The 21,190-nt window shown below is 45.9% G+C and overlaps 1 protein-coding gene across 3 annotated transcripts in view; it reads left to right on the top strand.

Annotated features, from left to right (window-relative positions):
* HCN2 (hyperpolarization activated cyclic nucleotide gated potassium and sodium channel 2) overlaps positions 1-21,190 on the top strand; it is a gene marked incomplete at its 5' end in the record, with an annotated part of 83,867 nt that overhangs the window by 37,948 nt on the left and 24,729 nt on the right. For all 3 annotated transcript variants that reach the window (XM_081958515.1, XM_081958514.1, XM_081958513.1), the window contains one exon: positions 16,171-16,594. In XM_081958515.1, coding sequence (XP_081814641.1) covers positions 16,190-16,594 — 405 coding nt within the window. The remainder of the gene's footprint in view (positions 1-16,170; positions 16,595-21,190) is intronic.

The raw sequence follows: 21,190 nt of genomic DNA, 5'->3' as shown, positions 1-21,190 counted from the left end.
GTCAGTAGATATATACGTCTTAGAATTTTGCATTAAAAAGGCATTCAACCAAGGTACACATTTTTTTTCTTGCTAGTTTTGAATTGGGTACTTCATTTCCCCTGTCAGACACAGCAGCCTTTGGTCTTTGATGTATTACTTTCTAACTCCATTCTCCTTGTTGCATCACACAATCTTTCTAACGTTCGCTGCAAATTATATGGATTTGTCGCCAACAATATGCCACCGTCAGTATGTTTTATTTCATCAGTCAACCCACTTCTGAGCAGTCTTTACATGTTTATCTGTCAATAAATTAAGCATTCAAGAAAAAAAAATCACATCCTTGGCTTAATTCCCAGCTCAGTGCTTTCTAAGCATTCCATTTATTCCCATTCATGATTTACTTCGATTTTATCCTGTTCTTACTGCATACAGTAACTGAAGTTCAACTCTATATTTACACAAAACATTCCAGTTTCATTCAGGCATCTTCACTGTATTAAATATTATTTGTAAATCTCTGAAGGATAAACATTTATTTCTATATCTTCATAGCATTGTGTGTGTGTGTGTGTGTGTGTGTGTGTGTGTATGTGTGTTAGAAACCTATATATACCTCCAAATGAGAATTGTCCACATTTGGTGACTGCCTCATTTAGCATCCACCTCATTTAGTGACCATTTCACTTAGCAACCTTATGTTGTTGAAATCTCTTCTATGCAAAGTGGTTTTTCTCCTGCTTGTTAGATCAACCTGAAGAGAGGGCCTATTGCAGATGGAGCTGTATGTGGTGCTGAAAAGGGGCGAACCTCTTTTTCCTGTCTCCAATGCCCTATCTTCAGTTTGGTGACCTCCAAATACATTGAATGACACCTGTCAGAATTCCAGCAAGTTGGTTATGAAAGCAATAGGTGTCCTTTACTATTGCTGTCCAGAGGATCATGTGGCACGATGTCACCAAACATGAAGACTCTTGTTGTTGTTAGTTGCGAAGTCATGTCCAACCCATCACGATCCCATGGGCAACGTTCCTCCAGCCCCCCCATCCTCTACCATCGCCTGGAGTCCATTTAAGCTCACGCCGACTGCTTCGGTGACTCCATCCAGCCACCTCATTCTCTGCCGTCCCCTTCTTCTTTTGCCCTCAATCTTTCCCAGCATGAAGCTCTTCTCCAGGGAGTCCTTCCTTCTCATTAGGTGGCCAAAGTCTTTGAGTTTCCTCTTCAAGATCTGGCCTTCTAAAGAGCAGTCAGGGTTGACCTCCTCTAGGACTGACCGGTTGGATCGCATTGCAGTCCAAGGGACTCACAGGAGACATGCAGCTTTATGCATGATGAAAAAAATAATTTTACAACCAATCCTCACATGTATGATCTTCACAGGTCTGTAAAACAAAGGAAAGATGAAGTAAGATCAAGAACACAGTCATGTTTTGCTTAGCAACTACTTTGTTTAGTGACCAAATTGCCTGCCCCCATTGCAGTTACTAAATGAGGACTAATGAGATACAAGTAGCAGGACTTTGGCTCCCAGGATAGACTCTAGATTAGTTATCTTAGCTAGCAGAGTAGCATGAGCGTGCACTGCTATCTTAAAACACATGTGGTGGGTAGATTCCAGTGAAGGTAAATGTGCATTTTTAAAAAAATGGTAATTTATCATTCATGAAAAACTAGGATTCTGTCAACAAATAAATCAATGAACATTCAGGTTTTAATGGTTTCCGTTTGGCTGCAAGCTGTTTTGAAGATCGTTTTGGGGGCAAAAAATTGGAGCAGACACATACTTCTGCAAAAAAAAAAGCCCACCATAAATGATTGGAAAAGAAACTGGTTTTTGTGTGCCGTTGAAATCTCTTCTATGCAAAGTGGTTTTTCTCCTGCTTGTTAGATCAACCTGAAGAGAGGGCCTACTGCAGATGGAGCTGTCTGTGGTGCTGAAAAGGGGCAAACCTCTTTTTCCTGTCTCCAATGCCCTATCTTCAGTTTGGAATGACGCCTGTCAGAATTCCAGCAAGTTGGTCATGAAATCAATAGGTGTCCTTTACTATTGCTGTCCAGAGGATCATGTGGCAGGCTGTCCTGCCATCATGGGGCAGGATGTGACTCTTGTTGTTAGTTGCGAAGTCGTGTCTGACCCATCACGACCCCATGGGCAACGTTCCTCCAGGCCTTCCTGTCCTCTACCATCCCCCGGAGTCCATTTAAGCTCACGCCGACTGCTTCAGTGACTCCATCCAGCCCCCTCATTCTCTGCCGTCCCCTCCTTCTTTTGCCCTCAATCTTTCCCAGCATGAGGCTCTTCTCCAGTGAGTCCTTCCCTCTCATCAGGTGGCCAAAGTATTGGAGTTTAATCTTCAGGATCTGGATGAAGACTGCATAACCTTTTTTTCTTCCAATAGAATAGCAATAGCACTTAGACTTAAATACCGCTTCACGGAGCTTTTACAGCCCTTTCTAAGTGATTTAAAGAGTCAGCCTATTGCCCTAAAACAATCAGGGTCCTCATTTTATCAACTGTGAAAGGATGGAAGGCTGAGTCAACCTTGAGCCAATCAGAATCAAACTCTTGAGAGTGAGCAATGAGTTAGCCTGCAGTACTGCATTCTAACCACTGCACCACCACGGAATATAGTTACAGATTATTTGCAACTCAAGGTGGGTGATGTTACTCAGTTGGGTAATGAAAGGTCTACAAAAAAGAAACAACCCAACCAAGCTCAGAAAGCATCAAGGATCCCATAGTTTTTCTTCTTCCTCCCTTCTTTGTTTGTACGTGCATGCAAGAGAAGGAAAACAGACAAGAAAACAACAAAGCACAGCATGCTAAGCTTTAAACCAGGTTAATGGAGAATGCCTATTCAATGTTTAATACCCAAACAGGCTTGATAGTGGTTTACTGTGAAGGTCTGCTGTGCGCAACTTTTGGACCAATGATTGGATTCCTGCCACAGCAGAACCAAATTACCCAGCTTTAATCAAATCTTGTGCATTGTGCGAACCTAGCTGGAGAATGAATGATGGTTTAGTAGAATTAGGGAGAACCTCCACATTATCTGTTCATTTTCCACCAAAGGTTGTAGCAAGCAGTTAACTTCTTTGATTTGACAATTGCGTTCACACAACAAGAGACTACCTCTTGAACATGCAGCAAAGTTGATAAAGAATTTGGAGGCTAAATCATATGATGAATGACTAAGGGGACTAGGTATATTCAGCCTAACAAACAGAAGGTGCTAGGGTGACAGTCTTCCCATACTTGGGGGGGCTGCCCCAGGGAAGAGAGGGTCAATTTATTCTCCATAGCACCAGAAGGCAGGACAAGAAGCAGTGAGTGGAAGCACATCAGATCCAACCTAGAAATAAGGAATAATTTCCTGAGGGTAAGTGTCAGGGTTCCAACGGAAGCCCTAATTAAATCATGAGCCTCGAGCCAAGTTTTAAAAGAAATCCAGTTATTTATTAGGAGCAACATGTCGGCATGTACCCAGCCACCTCTGTCCCCATGTAATTTAAAGCCCAGTTATGACCCTGTTTCCCCCCTCCTCCCAGGTTATGTCATAAATCATATTCCGCGATGGCGCACTTTTGTGGGCTGTAGAGATCACACTCCTCTGGCTGTTGCAGGTAACCTGGGATACAGCCTTGAGAATGGTATGCATGGAATGTGCTTCTGGTTGTGGCTCCTGTGCTACTCTTGTCAGTTTTCCCCCCTCCTGCCTATGGCAACCCGAGAGCAGGCCAGGGATGCTTTACAAGTTGATTGTAAACTATTAAGCAATGGAACAACTTGCCTTGTGGAGCTGTGGGTGCTCCATTGCTGCAGTGTTTCAAGAAAAGCGGACAGTCTTTTGTTCAGGGTGGTATAAGGACTCCTGCCTTGAGCAGGTGGTTGGACTAGAAGACCTCTAAGATCTCTTCCATCCCTACCAGTCTTCAGAGCTCTGCTGCCCAAGGTTGCAATTTGTATCCTTTGGCACCTTATTGTACACTAGCTCTCCAAAAGGTGGAAATGTCTTCCCTGTGGAAAGGTGACAGAATCCAAAATCAATGACATTACTAGCCGTTGCCAAAACAGAAATGGTGATAGTGCTGGCAGGAAGGACCATCATTTAGCCTTGCAGATCTGGAGTTTGGCACCACCTGGTACAGTAGCCTTCCCTAGCTTGGGTAGCCTCCAGATATGCGAAGACGATAATATCCAGAATTGCCAACCAATCTGAAATTACACCCAGTGTAGAATTTGGGAAATTAGAGAAGATCGGAAAGCAACCAAGAATCAGTAAAGAGGGTATAATGGTAGCATGAAATTTTGAAATTCGTCGCATCCTAAGCTGGTGCACAAAAGTCAATCAATCAATCAATCAAACTTTTATTTCTAAACCGCGCCCTTTCCTAAACAGGACTCGGGGCGGTGTACAGTCATTATTAAAAACCATATACATATCAAAATAGAATACATATACATAAACATAGACATAAACGTAGACGGAGGAGGTAGAAAATATACTGTACCATATTTAATTAAAATACAAATAAGATTAAAATTCCCTTAAAAATTCCACAATAAAATGTTTGCCAGAAGGTGAAAGATGGAGCTATAAATCGGCTAAGCCAGCTAATTGGAACAGGTGGGTCTTAAGCTTCTGTCGGAAGGAGCGGAGGTCGTTAATAGTTCTAATATCGGAGGGGAGGTCATTCCAGAGGGTTGGGCCCATCACAGAGAAGGCTCTACTCCTAGGCGCCACCCGTTGGCACTGCTTGGCGGATGGCACCTGGAGGAGTCCCTCCCTGTGAGAGCGGATAGGTCGTAGAGATGTGTGAGGTGAGATGCGATCCCGCAGGTAACTAGGTCCCATGCCATGGAGCGCTTTAAATATAGTAACCAACACCTTGAAACGCACCCGAAAAACCACAGGCAGTCAGTGCAGTGTTTTTTTTCAAGAGGCACCTGGACTTCCTTGTTTTTTCTTTGAAGACTTTTCGCCTCTCGTCTTGATGGGAAGCGAAACTTCAAGGAAAAATAAAAAGTCCAGTTTGCCTTTTGGAAAAAATCACCTTTGGGAAAACCAAGACCTGGATAACTGGGAATCTCCATAGACATCCTAGAGTAGACCATGCTGGCTGGGGAATTCTGGGAGCTGAAGTCCACCCAACTTAAAGTAGCTAAGATTGAGAAAATTATATTTGGATTTTATACTGTAATGTCTAATCTGATTGAATTTAGTAATAGAACTAATATGCTGATTGTAATCAATTATATACCAATGCATTATATATAAATGTATACTATGAGTATGGAGAGAGGGGCGCCTGTCACACTTTGCAACTGCCATAATTTGTATACCTGTCCATTTACCCTTTTCCCTATAAATGTTGAAAAACCAATAAAAATTTTTGTTAAAAAAAAAAAAAGAGAAACACTGTCTTAGGGTCAGGCACAAGCGCTCTGATCCTGCTTTCGTATTCTTGCTTAGCCCGAACAAGCAACTTATTTCTATTCTCCTTTTCCTCCCTACATCCTCAAACTCACATCTAGGGGACATTTGCACAGGGTTCTTTGTGTATGCTCGGCAGGCAGGTGCACCTGACTCATCTTATCTGAGCCAGAAGCCAAGCAGGATCTAGATAGCAAGTTTTATTTATTTTATTAATATAGAGCTTTGATGGTGCAGTAGTTAGCATGCGGTATTGCAGGCTGACTCTGCCCACTGGCAGGAGTTCGATCCTGGCCAGCTCAGCCTTCCAAGGTCGATAAAATGAGGACCCAGATTGTTGGGGGCAATAGGCTGACTCTGCAAACTGCTCAGAAACAGCTATAAAGCACTGTGAAGTGGTGCATATGTCTAAGTGCTATTGCTATTTATTTTATTAAACTTATCTGCCCCTTGTATTGCCTAAAGGCGTCTCTGGGTGACTTACAATAATAAAAACAACACAAAATATTAAAACAACAAATACTAACACTAAAATTGTTCTTTGATGGGAGATCAACAAATACTTGAGATGTAGACACCCTGCTAAGAAGCTGTAGCAAATCACTTTCACCACACTGCCAGGATAACTGCCTACAATACAATACAATAGTGCAGTTGGAAGGGACCTTGGAGGTCTTCTAGTCCAACCCCCTGTCTAGGCAGGAAACCCTATACCATTTCAGACAGATGGCTATCCAACATCTTCTTAAAGACTTCCAGTGTTGGGGCATTCACAACTTCTGGAGGCAAGATGTTCCACTGATTAATTGTTCTAACTGTCAGGAAATTTCTCCTCAGTTCTGAGGTGCTTCTCTCCTTGATTAGTTTCCACCCATTGCTTCTTGTTCTTCCCTTAGGTGCCTTGGAGAATAGTTTGACTCCCTCTTCTTTGTGGCAACCCCTGAGATATTGGAACACTGCTATCATGTCTCCCCTAGTCCCTCTTTCTCTTAAACATACCCAGTTCCTGCAACCGTTCTTCATATGTTTTAGTCTCCAGTCTCCTAATCATCTTAGATTGCCCCCTATAATTTCCTTGAATCAAGCTTGACTTGGAGATTTCAAGATTTATCTTAAATCGTGGTAACTTTGCTTACCACCTAGAATATTGCATCCAGTTTTTGTTACTATGATATAAAAAGATGTGGGGACTCTAGAAAGAGTGCAGAGAAGAGCAACAAAGATGATTAGGGGACTGGAGACTAAAACGTATGAAGAACAGTTGCAGGAACTGGGTAGGTCTAGTTTAATAGAAAGAAGGACTAGGGGAGACATGATAGCAGTGTTCCAATATCTCAGGGGTTGACACAAAGAAGAGGGAGTCAAACTATTCTCCAAGGCACCTGAGGGTAGAACAAGAAGCAATGGGTGGAAACTAATCAAGGAGAGAAGCAACTTAGAACTAAGGAGAAATTTCCTGAGAGTGAGAACAATTAATCAGTCGAACAACTTGTAAATGCTCCAACGCTGGAAGTTTTTAGAAAAAGATTGGACATCCATTTGTCCGGAAAGGTGTAGGTTTCCTGCATGAGCGAGGGGTTGGACTGGAAGACCTCCATGGTCCCTTCCAACCCCATTATTCTGTATCGTGTAACTCAGATACCTACTCTTATGTATCTGAAAGCAGCATTGGCCATTTGGCCGCTGGTATGTAGTCTCCTGCCACTTTTTGGCCTTGGGAGTTGAATCCTCTGGATTTCCTTGAGGTTTTGACTGGCAGCCTGGCTGTATGGGAGAGCCAAGAATCTTTTCCTCCTTCCCCCACACCCTCTGCTTTAAATGTCCTATTTTTATTTTCCTGAAATCTATGTTCTGCTTCATGACTGTGACACGCCTCCCTCTTTTCTCCTGGAGGAACGAAGGAGGGTTGGGAAGAACGCAGAGAAAGCACGAAAGGTTTCTCAGCGGGTTTGAGATGTTTGCCCCTAACTTTAAGGGAGATGTATTTTTAATAGGAAACAAAATTGGTCGTTAAGGCTCCTGTTGCCAAACTTTTTCTGCTCTTTTGAATCTGGGATTCCGTCCTTTCCTATCTTCTTCTGGAGCCAAGTGCTTGTGGGGCTTTGGGGTCATCAGAATAGTTATGGTTCCTGCATGGTCTTCTGGGCTCTCTTGCTTTGCGGATAATAGATTTAAAAATGGGCAGACCTAAAATCTCTGATGAATCACACTAAGTCTTTAGGATGGGTGCAAGTTTTTGCCTGGCAGATCTTTAGACAGATTTCTCCCTTCCCCCATCCATCTCCTCCGTCCCTCCCAATCATCCATTTCTTCTCTTCCTCCCATCTCTTTCTTTCCTTCCTCCGATCTCTTTCCCCCTCCTTCCGTTCCCTCCCTCCCTCCCTCCCTCCATCTCTTCCATTTCCTTCCTCTCACCCTCCCTCCTACTTCCTTCCTCCCTCCCTCCTCTCTCCCATCTCTTTCCTCCCATCATTTCCTTTCTCTCTCTCTTCTTCCCATCTCCTTTCCTTCCATCTCCCCCCTCCCTCCCACTTCCTTTCTTTCTTCCTCCCTCCCTCTTTTCCTCCCATCTCCTTCCTTCCTTCCTCCCGCCCTCCATTTCCCCTCTCCTCCATTTTTCTTTCCTTCCACTCTTCGTCCTTCTCATCTCCTCTCTTTCCTTCAATCTCCTCCCTCCCTCCCTCCCTTCCATTTCCTTCCTTTCCCTCTCCCTCTCACCCTCCCTACCATCTCCTTCTTTCCTTCCATGTCCTTCCCCCACTTCCTTTCTTTCTTCCTCCTCCCTTTCCCCCATCTCTTTCCTCCCTCCCTCCTCTCTCCTCTCCCTCCCATCTCTTCCATCATTTCCTTTCTCTCTCCCTTCCTCCCATCTCCTTCTTTCCTTCCGTCTCCTCCCTCCCACTTCCTTTCTTTCTTCCTCCCTCACTCTTTTCCTCCCATCTCCTTCCTTCCTTCCTTCCTCCCGCCCTTCATTTCCCCTCTCCCTCCATCTCTTTCTTTCCTTCCTCTCTTCCTCCTTCCCATCTCCTCTCTTCCTTTCAATCTCCTCCCTCCCTCCCTTCCATTTCCTACCTTTCTCTCTCCCTCTCACCCTCCCTACCATCTCCTTCTTTCCTTCCATGTCCTTCCCCCACTTCCTTTTCTTCCTCCTCCCTCTTTCCCCCATCTCTTTCCTCCCTCCCTCCTCTCTCCTCTCCCTCCCATCTCTTCCATCATTTCCTTCCTCTCTCCCTTCCTCCCATCTCCTTCTTTCCTTCCATCTCCTCTCTCCCACTTCCTTTCTTTCTTCCTCCCTCACTCTTTTCCTCCCATCTACTTCCTTTCTTCCTCCCGCCCTTCATTTTCCCTCTCCTTCCATCTCTTCCTTCCTTCCTCTCTTCCTCCTTCCCATCTCCTCTCTTCCTTTCAATCTCCTCCCTTCCATTTCCTACTTTTCTCTCTCCCTCTCACCCTCCCTACCATCTCCTTCTTTCCTTCCATGTCCTTCCCCCACTTCCTTTCTTTCTTCCTCCTCCCTCTTTCCCCCATCTCTTTCCTTCCTTCCTTCCTCCCGCTCTCCCTCGCTCCCTCTGCCTGCCCGGTGCATTCCCCCCAGTGGTCTGTCAAGACACCAGCCTGTCTTTTTCATTCATTCTGTTATCTGCAGCAATATATCTAAATGCCCGAAAGGAGCTGAGCTGGACAAATCAGGCTTAGTTTAAAGAAGGGAGCGAGTGAGCTGTAGTTTGCAGCAACCCAAGGACAATGTGCAGCCATGACAGGTGACTTTTCAAAGAGGTTCTGACTTTTTGTTTTGGTCTGCTGCAATGGGAGATATTAAGTGACTCCTTGGGACTGGCTCATGTTCCTTTTCGGAAGGAGGCAGGGAAAGCAGAAAAGGAAGACAAAAAAGGAGAGTGCAAAACCTGTAGATTGGTGATCGTCAGATTCTGACTATGCTGGAATTGCCTGCAGCGCCTCAGTTTTCCTCATCTGTGAAATGGCATCCAAGGCAAGCATGCAGAGACTCAGTGCAAAAGCTCCTAACTTAGAACAGGCAATAGACAATATTTGAGGGCAGTGACGTGCGGTGAGGTTTATGGCTGGTGAGGCTGGTGACGTCATCAGCGCGAGCCGCGGTCCCCTTCATATTGACTCAGGAAGGAGAGGAATGGGACCACGTGTGCAGGAGGCTGGCGCTGAGGAGCTTCCTGCACACGTGCTCCCATTCCCCTCCTTCCTGACTCCTGAGTCAACATGAAGGGGACCACAGAGCGCGCTCCGCGGGACCGCTACTCACGCTCCGCGGTCCCCTTCATGTTGACTTAGGAAGGCGCGGAATGGGACGTGCGCAGGAGGGAGGCTGAGGCTAGAGGAGCCTCCTGCACACGTGGTCCCATTCCCCTCCTTCCTGACTCCTGAATCAACATAAAGGGGACCACAGAGCGGTCCCATTCCCGACCACGTGTGCAGAAGGCTCCTCAGCGCCTTTTCCCTTTCCCCCCTTTTTTTTAATTTTCATGATGAGAGCGGTGAGGCTCTGCCTCCCCTGCCTCCCCTGACCGCACGTCCCTGTTTGAGGGGCTTAGTGTGCCAGCTCAAAACTTTGCAACATTTCATCTTCTTAATTCTGATCATTTCTGTTGCACAAGCCCAGGTTACATTTTGTCATCAAGGATTGAGGGACCTAAGAAACAATGGAGGGAAATCAAGGAAAGAAGCAACCTGGAATTAAAGAGAAATGTCCTAATAGTGGGGACATTCAACCAGTGGAACAGCTTGCCACCAGAAGTTGTTGGTGCTCCATCACTGGAGGTTTTTAAGAAGAAACTGGACAGCGACTTGTCTGAAATGGTACAGGGCTGTATGAGCAGGGGCTAGACTAGAAGACCTCCAAGGTCCCTTCCAGCTCTATTCTGATTCGCGGGGGGGGGGTTATAATCTCACAGAGGCTTTTTGCAATATGTCCCCTTCCCAGTTTAGAGGTGGGGGGGGGAATGCAAGAGAAGGCATGACAAATCTTGGTTAAAGTCAAACTTCTTTTAGATTTTTTGTTTTGTTTTGGAAAAGATACTTTGAGGATTCTTTTCCATCTCAGTCTCCCGAAACGGATTGATTTTGCATACAAAAAATCAGCACAAAATCTACTAGAAGAGGGGAGAGCCGGGACATTGCACTGGAACTTGGACTGGAGAAGCCTGCCACTCTCCTCACTTATCAACAGAGGAAAAATGATGAAAACTGAAGGAATCAATATGCGCTATGAAAATAACAATGAAGGCGATCACTACAAATTCTTCTAACGGACCGCGTCAAGCACACCGAAGTCACGAAAAGGGTCACGTCAGGGAGAATGAAGACGATCTTAATGCCCAAACGCGGGGGAGGAAATGCCTTTAAGGCAATTAACACCTGAGTAATTCCACTCATTAGATACACACAGCTGGAATAATGGACTCAACTCAAGCAGAGCTAAAAGCCCTGGATAAGAAGGCCAGGAAAAATAGTGACAATGAATCATACTCTTCATCCAGGCAGCGACGTTGACACATTCTACTTACGCAGAAAATAGGTGGGCGTGGAATATTGCAAGTGCACCAGATAGTTGAAGAATTAAAAAGGGAATCTGGAAGAATATCTGAAGGACAGCGAAGGAGGCGCACTGATGTTACTATATCTATGGAGGCTGACCGAGTACTGGAGAGACCAAACTGACCTACATGAATGACCAAATGGAGAACAGAAAAGAAACATGGTCCAAGGCTAAATATTACATGGTCAGGACAAACCCCCCCCTCCCCCCAGAATTGAGAAGATAGCAACAGGCAGCAAATAGCACTTACTTATATACCGCTTCATAGTGTTTTAGACCAATCTCTAAGCGATTTACAGAGTCAGCCTATTGCCCCCCAACAATCTCTCATTTTACTGATCTCGGACGGATGGAAAGCTGAGTCAGCCTTGAGCCTCCTAGGATCAAACTGCTGGCAGTGGGAATGCAGAATGCTGCATCTTAACCCTTGAGTAGTGTGGTGGTTTAGCGGTGAAGGAACTCGCTTCTTACTCAAAGGGTTGAGTTCAATCTTCGGTAGAGGCAGATATTTCTCTCTCAGGGCGCAAAGAAAAAAATAATACAATACAATGGCAGAGTTGGAAGGGACCTTAGAGGCCTTCTAGTCCAACCCCCTGCCTAGGCAGGAAACCCTATACCATTTCAGACAAATGGCTATCCAACATCTTCTTAAAGACTTCGAGTGTTGCGGCATTCACAACTTCTGGAGGCAACTTCTGTTCCACTGATTAATTGTTCTCACTGTCAGGAAATTTCTCCTCAGTTCTAAGTTGCTTCTCTCCTTGATTAGTTTCCACCCATTGCTTCTTCTCCTACCCTCAGGTGCTTTGGAGAATAGCTTGACTCCCTCTTCTTTGTGGCAACCCCTGAGATATTGGAAGACTGCTATCATGTCTCCCCTAGTCCTTCTTTCCATTAAACATACCCAGTTCCTGCAACCGTTCTTGGTATGTTTTAGTCTCCAGTCCCCTAATCATCTTTGTTGCTCTTCTCTGCACTCTTCCTAGAGTCTCCACATCTTTTCTACATCGTGGCGACCAGAACTGAATGCCGTATTCCAAGTGTGGCCTTACCAAGGCATTATAAAGTGGTATTAACACTTCACGTGATCTTGATTCTATCCCTCTGTTGATGCAGCCTAGAACTGTGTTGGGTTTTTTGGCAGCTGCTGCGCACAGCTGGCCTCATATATAAATGGTTGTCTACTAGGACTCCAAGATCCCTTTCACAGTTACTACTGTTGAGCAAGGTACCACCTATACTGTACCTGTGCATTTCATTTTTGTTGCCAGCAAATATCTGCTGTGAACTCAGTGTGGCATCAGGAAGGGCATCTGGCCAGTAAATGCTCAGTTGCATCTACTTGGACCAACTCTACCCTGAATTAAGATATAACAAGGTCTAAAAAAGGGAGTTACTGCATTGTAGCCTGTGTGCCACGGTGGCTCCTATGGCCCTCATCAGAGGGAAAAAAACAGTCAGACGTCAACAGTCATAAGAGCCTTGGTGGTGCAGTGGTGAGAAGTGGTGAGAAGTGGTGAGAAGGCAGGCTGATGCTGCCCACAGCCAGGAGTTCGATCCTGACTCAGGGTTGACTCAGCCGTCCATTCTTCTGAGGTCAATAAAATGAAGATGGAAATTGTTTGGCTCTGCTGACTCTGTAAAACCCCTGTTGTGGAGCTGGCAGCAGAGTCAGACAGTGAGGAGGTTGGGGAGGAACATGGGCCAGTCCTGGAGGCTGGGGAAGCTTGGATGAGGGCTCTGCGACAGAGGCAGAGACAGGGCCGAGGCCGTCTGGCAGTGATCAGGTGCCTACGGAGTTAGACAGCAGTGAGGCAGAGGAACAGCTGGAGCCTGTTCCCAGTGTGCGCATGCGCAGAGCTGTTAGAAGACAAGAACAGCTAAGAAATCAGGGTAGACTTGGGAGTAAAGTCACAGGTGGAAGGTGATTGGCCCTTCCCAGAGGAAACAAAAGAGGAGCGAAAGGGGAGGGGGCTTTTGCAGGAAACACTTCCTTCGTTCGGTAATTCGATTTGTTTCAGGAGTGTGAAGATCTGTCTGTGAATCTCAGAGACTCTGTGCCCAGTCTTTCCTTGCACAGCACCTCATTTGGGAAAATATTTACGTGGCAGCTTTCCAAGCTAGATAAGGTCTGTGGTCATAAATACTCCTTTGAAAGACTGTTTACCAGGCTTTGCTGAATGCGAATGAGAGGAATTCACATTCATTTAATAAAGGGGGTTTTGCCGGGACCAGGACTCTGCCTCCTGCTTTTTGGGGAAGCCTCGGTTAGAACAACCCCTTAGAGAGGGCTGTAAAGCACCGTGAAGCGGTATATAAGTCCAAGTACTATTGCTATAACTCAATGCTATTATACCTTCAAACAGTTACTAAATGAACTATCATAAGTCAAGGACTACTTCTCTACCTGTAGCTTTTGGGGTGATCTGAAAGGTATCCAGGACCCAATGCAGCATCCCCCAAATTCTAATTTTCCTCTCTCTCTGAGATGATTGGCAGTTCCCATTCCCCGGACGATCACTACAGGCGATCAAAGATGGCCGCTTCTCTTTATGGCTCCAGGCAAATATTTTATGCCCAATCGAGAAACAAACAGGAACAGCGACCGTGGGGGGTAAATAGAAAATCCACAACCCACAGTTATTTCTATTGTGCATATTTCTTTCAACAACAGCAGCGGTGCCAGTTTATTGCAAAAAGAGAAAGTCAACGTACACCCCCCTCCACACACAGAAAAAATTAAATTAAAAACTGGCGGGGAAATAAATTTTCCTTTCCTGCAGCAATAAAAGATGATCTTATTATAATGGCAGTGGGAGGGCAGTACCAAAAAAAAAAAGTAAAAAGTCAGAGAATAAATAAATTATCATCTGTGTCGCTTCCTCCGATTCGTCCTTATTTTTATTATGCGCCTCTCGGGGTGGATTGAGGACAAGGGAGAGAAACTCTTGTTATTTTTATTTTTATTTTAAATTCTGGCTGACAAATTATAGAGAGACGGCGCGGAAGCCGTGGCTAAACTGGAACTCGAAAACCTTGGCTATCTGTTTTGACCTTGCAGGGTTCTGGAGAAGGTCACCCAGACTTCCAGCAGGAGGGAGAAGTGGAACAGGATTCTGAAAATATATTTCCTGATGTGTGTGAGTGAGTGAGTGAATGAGTGAGTGAGAGAGAGAGAGAGAGAGAGACAGACAGACAGACAGACATACACACAGAGAGAGACAGACAGAGAGAGACAGACAGAGAGACCGACAGACAGACAGACAGACAGAAGGGATTCAGATTTTTGCATTCCTTCTGTGAAAATAAATCATCCATGGTAGTTTTGACCCCATAAGATTTTTCTACGTTGGCAAATATTTGAGCTGCTGTCATCTCTGGAATGACCGATAAACCTGCGTTGATTTTATTTTAAGTTTCAGCAGTTTAACATTTTGATAAGAAGCTTAGCCATAATGTATATCTCTGAACTTTTAAATAGAGTGTCCCAAGTCTTATTTTCCTTTATAATAAAAAAAGGGGAAGGATCTGGGTTTTAAGAACCTTTTAAAGATACCAACAGAAGAGAATATTGGTGACTTGGGGTTGAACAGTGGGGTCCTTGGTACTCCCTTGGTTTCCTTGCCGATGTTTCAATACCAAACTACCTCCTCAGTGGGATCCTTGGTGTTCTCTGAGCTTCTTTGTTTGTTTCCTTGCAGACGTTTCATTATCCAACTAGGTAACATCATCAGTGCTGGAAGGGAGTGGGGTTTGCTCTCAGTTTATGTACAAGTGGCTTGCTCTGACTTACCAAGGACAGAGAGCACCAAGGACCTTGAAGGAGGAGGAGGAGGAGGAGGAGGAGGAGGAGGAGGAGGAGGAGGAGGAGGAGGAGGAGGAGGAGGAGGAGGAGGAGGAAAATAAACAGTAGATGGCTGCAAACTTTTAACACGTTGATCATTTGAAGCACTTTGTGGGCGCTCCATGACTGGAGACTTTTAAGAAGAGATTGGACAGCCATTTGTCTGCAATAGTATAATGTTTCCTGCTTGAGCAGGGGTTGGACTAGAAGACCTCCAAGATCCCTATAGAACGGGTTCCCAACCAGGGGTGTGAGACAATATTCCAGGGGGTTTAGAAGTTTCAAAATTATAGTGTATGGGCATAATTATACGCAAATGGTAATTATTTATTTTTGTAAGGGGTGCAAGAATATATCGGAAGCGTTCTAGGGCTGCAGGGTATGGAAAAGGTTGGGAACCACCCCTGCTATAGAATATTCTCTGTTCTAACACAAAACATAAACCAGAATTTTTGGGTTGCCCAGAAAACTCTAGATCCGTGATGGCAAACCTATGGCACATGTGCCAGAAGTGGCACGCAGAGCCATCTCTCTAGGCATGCCAGCCGTCGCCCGGTTCTGGCACGGTAGCTGGACTTCTTGCGCGCAGGAGCGCCAGAAACCTGGAAGAGCAGCTCCCAGGCACGCATGATGCATGCTGGAAAGCTGAGCTTCTGCTTTCTGGTGTGCGCATGTATGCTGGCCAGCTGGTCTTTGCGTGCACATGTGTGCCAGAAACCCAAAGACTAGATGGTGGGAGCGCTTGCACGTGCCAGAACCCGGAAGCTCAGCTTCCTGGCATATGCGTGCGCGCTGGGGAGCTGCTCTTCCAGTTTCTGGCACTCCCCCATGTGCGTGCTCCTCGGTGCCGTAAAGGTCCGCCAACACTGCCGTAGATCCCCTTGAAAAAAAGCAAACTTAAGGCAAATGCAGACCAAATTTAGCATACTGTCTGACTGCATCCACTCAACGTCTTAAGGGTGTGGTGCAGTTGTGGGTTGTGGGCAGTACGGCCCGGTAGGATCGTACCGGTGGTAGCTAGGAGCAGCGGCCACCGTACCGGAACAGTGGCTCATTTGGCCTGCCTGTCCACGTTCCTTACCGTTTTTTGGTGCAAATGGGCCAATTGTGCACACACACACACAGCGTGCAGTGACTGTGCAACCTCCGCTGAGCAGCTGGGTGTCGCAGGGCGGTGGCGTGTGCATGTGTCCGACGAGGACGCCCGGCTGCGATGGGATCTGGAACCCACTACAGGCGTGGTGGGCAAACCCAGCAATAGCCTAGCGTTGACCCAGGCCTTGCTCCGATGTTCTCCCTTGCCTTGATTCCCATGTTCTTCCTTTCCATTCCAGGTTCTACTGGGACTTCACCATGTTGCTTTTCATGGTGGGCAACCTGATCATCATCCCCGTGGGCATCACCTTCTTCAAAGAGGAGACCACAGCTCCCTGGATCGTCTTCAACGTGGTGTCGGACACCTTCTTCCTCATGGACCTGGTTATGAACTTCCGGACGGGCATCGTCATCGAGGACAACACGGAGATCATCCTGGATCCCGAGCGGATCAAGAAGAAGTACTTGAAGACCTGGTTTGTGGTGGACTTTGTCTCCTCCATTCCTGTGGATTATATCTTCCTCATTGTGGAGAAGGGCATGGATTCCGAGATGTACAAGACCGCGCGCGCCTTGCGCATCGTCCGCTTCACCAAAATCCTGAGTCTCCTGCGGCTACTGCGTCTCTCCCGTCTAATCCGGTACATCCACCAGTGGGAAGAGGTAAGAGCCGGGCTTGAAGCTGCGGGAGATACACCACAGATGAAATTTTCACAGAGCCTTCCAAGGAGCATCTCTTGCGTTTGGGGGCATTTATAAAAGAGAGAAGCGTCCCATTATTTATAGAAGAGGATATTTGTAACTGTTGAGTCCTTGTTGCTCTCTGAGCTTGCTGGTTTTGTTACAGAGGCAAGGTTGGGATTCAGCCAGTTTGGACCGATTCGGGCGAACCGATAGCTCTGATGAGAGCAAACTGATTCGCGCCAACAATCAAAGCTGGCTGAGGAATTCTGGGAGTTGAAGTCCACAAGTCTTAAAGTGGCCAAGGTTGGAGACCCCTGTCTTGGGATATCTCGGCCGTTATTATGCCTTGTTGTCTTGAGGAATAGCTGGGGTTTATTTCTTTTTTTAAAAAAATAATGTTTTTTTATTTTTTCATTTTCATAACATATAACCACATGCATACTATTACATAGCCAACATCATATTATATTATTAAATGTTTACATCAATTCGTCTTACCATCAACTCCCCCAAAACAGTTCTGTTCTCCATACACCATATTTCAGGGGTGTCCAAACTTGGGAACTTTAAGACTTGTGGACTTCAACTCCCAGAATTCCCCAGCCAGCCATGGCTGGCGGGGGAATTCTGGGAGTTGAAGTCCAGAAGTCTTAAAGTTCCCAAGTTTGGACACCCCTGCCATATTTGTACCTTATCCGTCACTTTCTTCTCCCTCTCTCCTTCCCCTCCCTACCTCCTTTCTTCCCTCTGCCATCCCTCTCTTCTCTATTTCCACCTCCTCTCTCCTCCTCTCATCCCTTTCCACTCCTTCTTTCTCTCCTCCTCTTGCCCCCTCCTGCCCTCTCTCCTATCCCTCTCTTCTTCCCTTACCTCTCTCCTCTACTCCACACTCTTCCTTTCATTTACCTGGTTCCAGCTTCTGAGCGAGCTCCATTTTATGTTGATGGTATTCAATATACATATTTAATTTTAACATATATCTTCCTCCTTCTTTTTTTAAACGAGGGAAAAACCAAAAGTATACATATATAGTTTATTTCTTTGAGGCAGTTTGAGGGGATTTAGCCAGCTGTATATAATGTAGAGGAGGATTAAAGGCCTCCTTTACAGGCTCAGATTGGGGAAATGTTACTAAGTGATCGGACTTAGTGGGTTACTCACTATTTAGGTAATCCTCAATTTACCACAATAGGGACTGGAAAACTCACCATTAAGCAGTGTTGTCATTAAGCGAGGCATCAGGGGATTACATCTAATGTTACAATTTTTTTAGGGTAATGGTCAGAGACATCACAGGGCAACTAGTCACCTTCTCAGCTTTCCCAGTGACTTTGCGTCCCTTCCCCTCCCCTCTCTCCCTCCCTTCTCTTCTTCCCTCCCCTCCTCTTTCCTCCCCTCTTCTGTCTCTTCAGGCTTCAGCTCTCTTGCATACTCTTCCCTCCCCTCTCCCCTACTTTCTTCCCCTCTCTCTTCTCGCCTCCTCTTTCCCCTCCCCTATTCCCTCTCCCCTCCTCTCTCCTCCCCTCTCTCTCCCCTCCCCTCCCCTCCTCCTTCTCCTCTCCATCCTCTCCTCTCTCTTCTTACCTCTCACTCCCACTCCCCTTCTCTTTCTTCCTCTCCCTTCCCCTTCCTCCTCCCCTCCTCTCTTTTCCCTCCCCTCTCCTTCACTCTTCCCTTCCACTCCTTTACTTCCCAAAATGTACTCTTGCATTTCAACTCCACGGAAGCTCATCTGCCCCCATTCCACTTAATTTTTCAACCAAAGTTGAAACCGATTTTTAAAAGTTTTTCTTAAAAAAAAAAGATGGTAATACTGTTAACCTGTCAGCAAACTCCCAATTTTAACAATTCAAATATCACTGCTCAAAGGATAGCTCAAATTACTGGTTAAGGTAAAACCAGGTTCAGCAGATTGCTTTTCAGTTAAAATGAATTTTAATTAAAGGGAAGAGGAATGAAGAGGGGAAGAAGGCAAGGATTGTTTTGAAAGGAAGAAAAGAGAAGCAAAAGGGTAGATTTGAGGAGCAAGTTCCAAAGACTGAAAAAAATGCCCCCTCTTGCACCAACTGATCCCTGGCATATGGGTAACCTGCCACTTTGCCCACAACCCCTCTGACTCTCAACAGATTTTACTATTTATTTAATTTACATAGCCCCCCCCCGCACCCCCACCGTCCATCTCACATGAGTGGCAGCCTACAATAAAATACAGGTACCCTGTTTCCATGAAAATAAGACCTCCCTGGATAATAAGTCCAATCGGGCTTTTGAGCGCATGCCCTAAAATAACCACCACCACCCCAAAAAAATATTGCAACAGAACATCAGCCATGAGATACAATAATACAATACAATAGTAGAGTTGGAAGGGACCTTGGAGGTCTTCTAGTCCAACCCCCTGCCTAGGCAGGAAACCCTATACCGTTACAGACAGATGGCTATCCAACATCTTCTTAAAGACTTCCAGTGTTGGGGCATTCACAACTTCTGGAGGCAACTTCTGTTCCACTGATTAATTGTTCTAACTGTCAGGAAATTTCTCCTCAGTTCTAAGTTGCTTCTCTCCTTGATTAGTTTCCACCCATTGCTTCTTGTTCTACCCTCAGGTGCTTTGGAGAGTAGCGTGACTCCCCCTTCTTTGTGGCAACCCCTGAGATATTGGAAGACTGCTATCATGTCTCCCCTAGTCCTTCTTTCTCTTAAGCTAAACATACCCAGTTCCTGCAACCGTTCTTTATATGTTTTAGTCTCCAGTCCCCTAATCATCTTTGTTGCTGACCAGATGACCAGGCTCGCCCCCTCCTGCACCTCAAAAATAATAAGACCTCCCTGAAAATAAGGCCAAGCGCTTATTTCAGAGGGGTGGGGTGTCAAAAGAAAATAAGGCCCTATCTTATTTTTGGAGCAACACGGTAGTCCTTGACTTACAACGGTGCCCAGAATTTATGTTGCTAAGTGACAAATTGGTTAAGTGAGTTTGTCCCATTTTACAGCGTTTCTTGCTACAATTGTTAAGTGAATCCATATTCTCTGTATTCCCCATTAACTTTGCGTGTCAAAAGGTTCCCCCCCCCCCGCCAGACACTGCAACCGTCGTAAATATGAATCAGTCGTCAGGCATCCAAATGCAACGAGGATGCTGCAACGGTCATAAGTGTGAAAAATAGCCAACAGCCTTTTTTCCCCCAGTGCCGTTGTAATTTTGAACGGGACACTAAACGCACTGTTGCAGCTCGACAACTTCCTGTAGAGGAGAACAAAATGCATCCTATGAAATAAAAACAGAGCAGCAGCTGTAAGCATCATTTTCCTTTAAACTCCTTGGGTCTTTTGTGTTTTTTTAAAGGTTTCCATAATTGCAGAGGCTGCTCCGTGCCGAAGCCAGAAAACCTCTCAGTTGAACCGGTTCAGTCATCACCAGATTTTTCCAGGAAATGAGGGTTTTAGAAAATTGATCTTTTTTTCTGCAAGGTGCAATGTGTTAAAACACAAAGACCCAGTGCGTTTTCTGTGCAGAATCTCTACACGGAAAGAGCTTGCTGCCTGCAGAGCTTAAAACAGGGGTGTCCAAACTTGGGAACTTTAAGACTTGTGGACTTCAATTCCTAGAATTCCCCAGCCAGCCATGCTGGCTGGGGAATTCTTGGAATTGAAGTCCACAAGTCTTAAAGTTCCCAAGTTTGGACACCCCTGGCTTAAAACTACAACAACAAAAAAGCAGTTGTAACACCGGTACAGGTATAGGGGATGCGGTGGCTCAGTGGCTAAGACGCTGAGCTTGTCGATCAGAAAGGTCGGCAGTTTGGCGGTTCGAATCCCTAGCGCCGTGTAACGGAGTGAGCTCCCGTGACTTGTCCCAGCTTCTGCCAACCTAGCAGTTCCAAAGCACGTAAAAAATGCAAGTAGAAAAATAGGGACCACCTTAGGTGGGAAGGGAACAGCGTTCCGTGCGCCTTCGGCATTTAGTCATGTCAGCCACGTGACCACGGAGACATCTTCGGACAGCTCTGGCTCTTCGGCTTTGAAACGGAGATGAGCACCGCCCCCTAGAGTCGGGAACGACTAGCACATATGTGCGAGGGGAACCTTTACCTTAACACCAGTAAAATGAAAGAAAAGTAGAGAGGAATCAGCCAATTTTAATCCTAGCAGGATGAGATTTGCTGGGGGTTGGGGGTAGGCAGAGAGTCTTCCTGCATGTATACAGGCAGTCCTTGACTTACGAAGGTTCATTTAGTGACCAAAGTTACAACAGCACTGAGAAAAGTGACCTATTGCCATTTCTCATACTTACCCTAACAGTTGCAGCATCTCCAGGGTCAGGTGATCAAAATTGAGACGCTTGGCAAGTGCTTCATATTTATGACCACTACAGTGCCCCCGGGTCATGTGATCACCTTCCAACAAGCCAAATCGGGTGTCAAACACAAGGCCTGTGAGCCAGATTCAGCCTGCCGGATGTTTAGATCTGGGCTGCGGGCCCACCCTGGAAACAGTAAAGGACCAGCCCACGGTGCCTCTGCCAGCCAAAACGGAGCTCGGGGAGGCCGCGTTTGGCCCACCTGGGCTCAGTTT

Source organism: Natrix helvetica (genome assembly GCF_964273705.1).
Source record: "Natrix helvetica genome assembly, chromosome: 1".
Taxonomy (NCBI): Eukaryota; Metazoa; Chordata; class Lepidosauria; order Squamata; family Natricidae; genus Natrix; species Natrix helvetica.
This window is presented reverse-complemented; position numbering and strand designations above follow the sequence as displayed.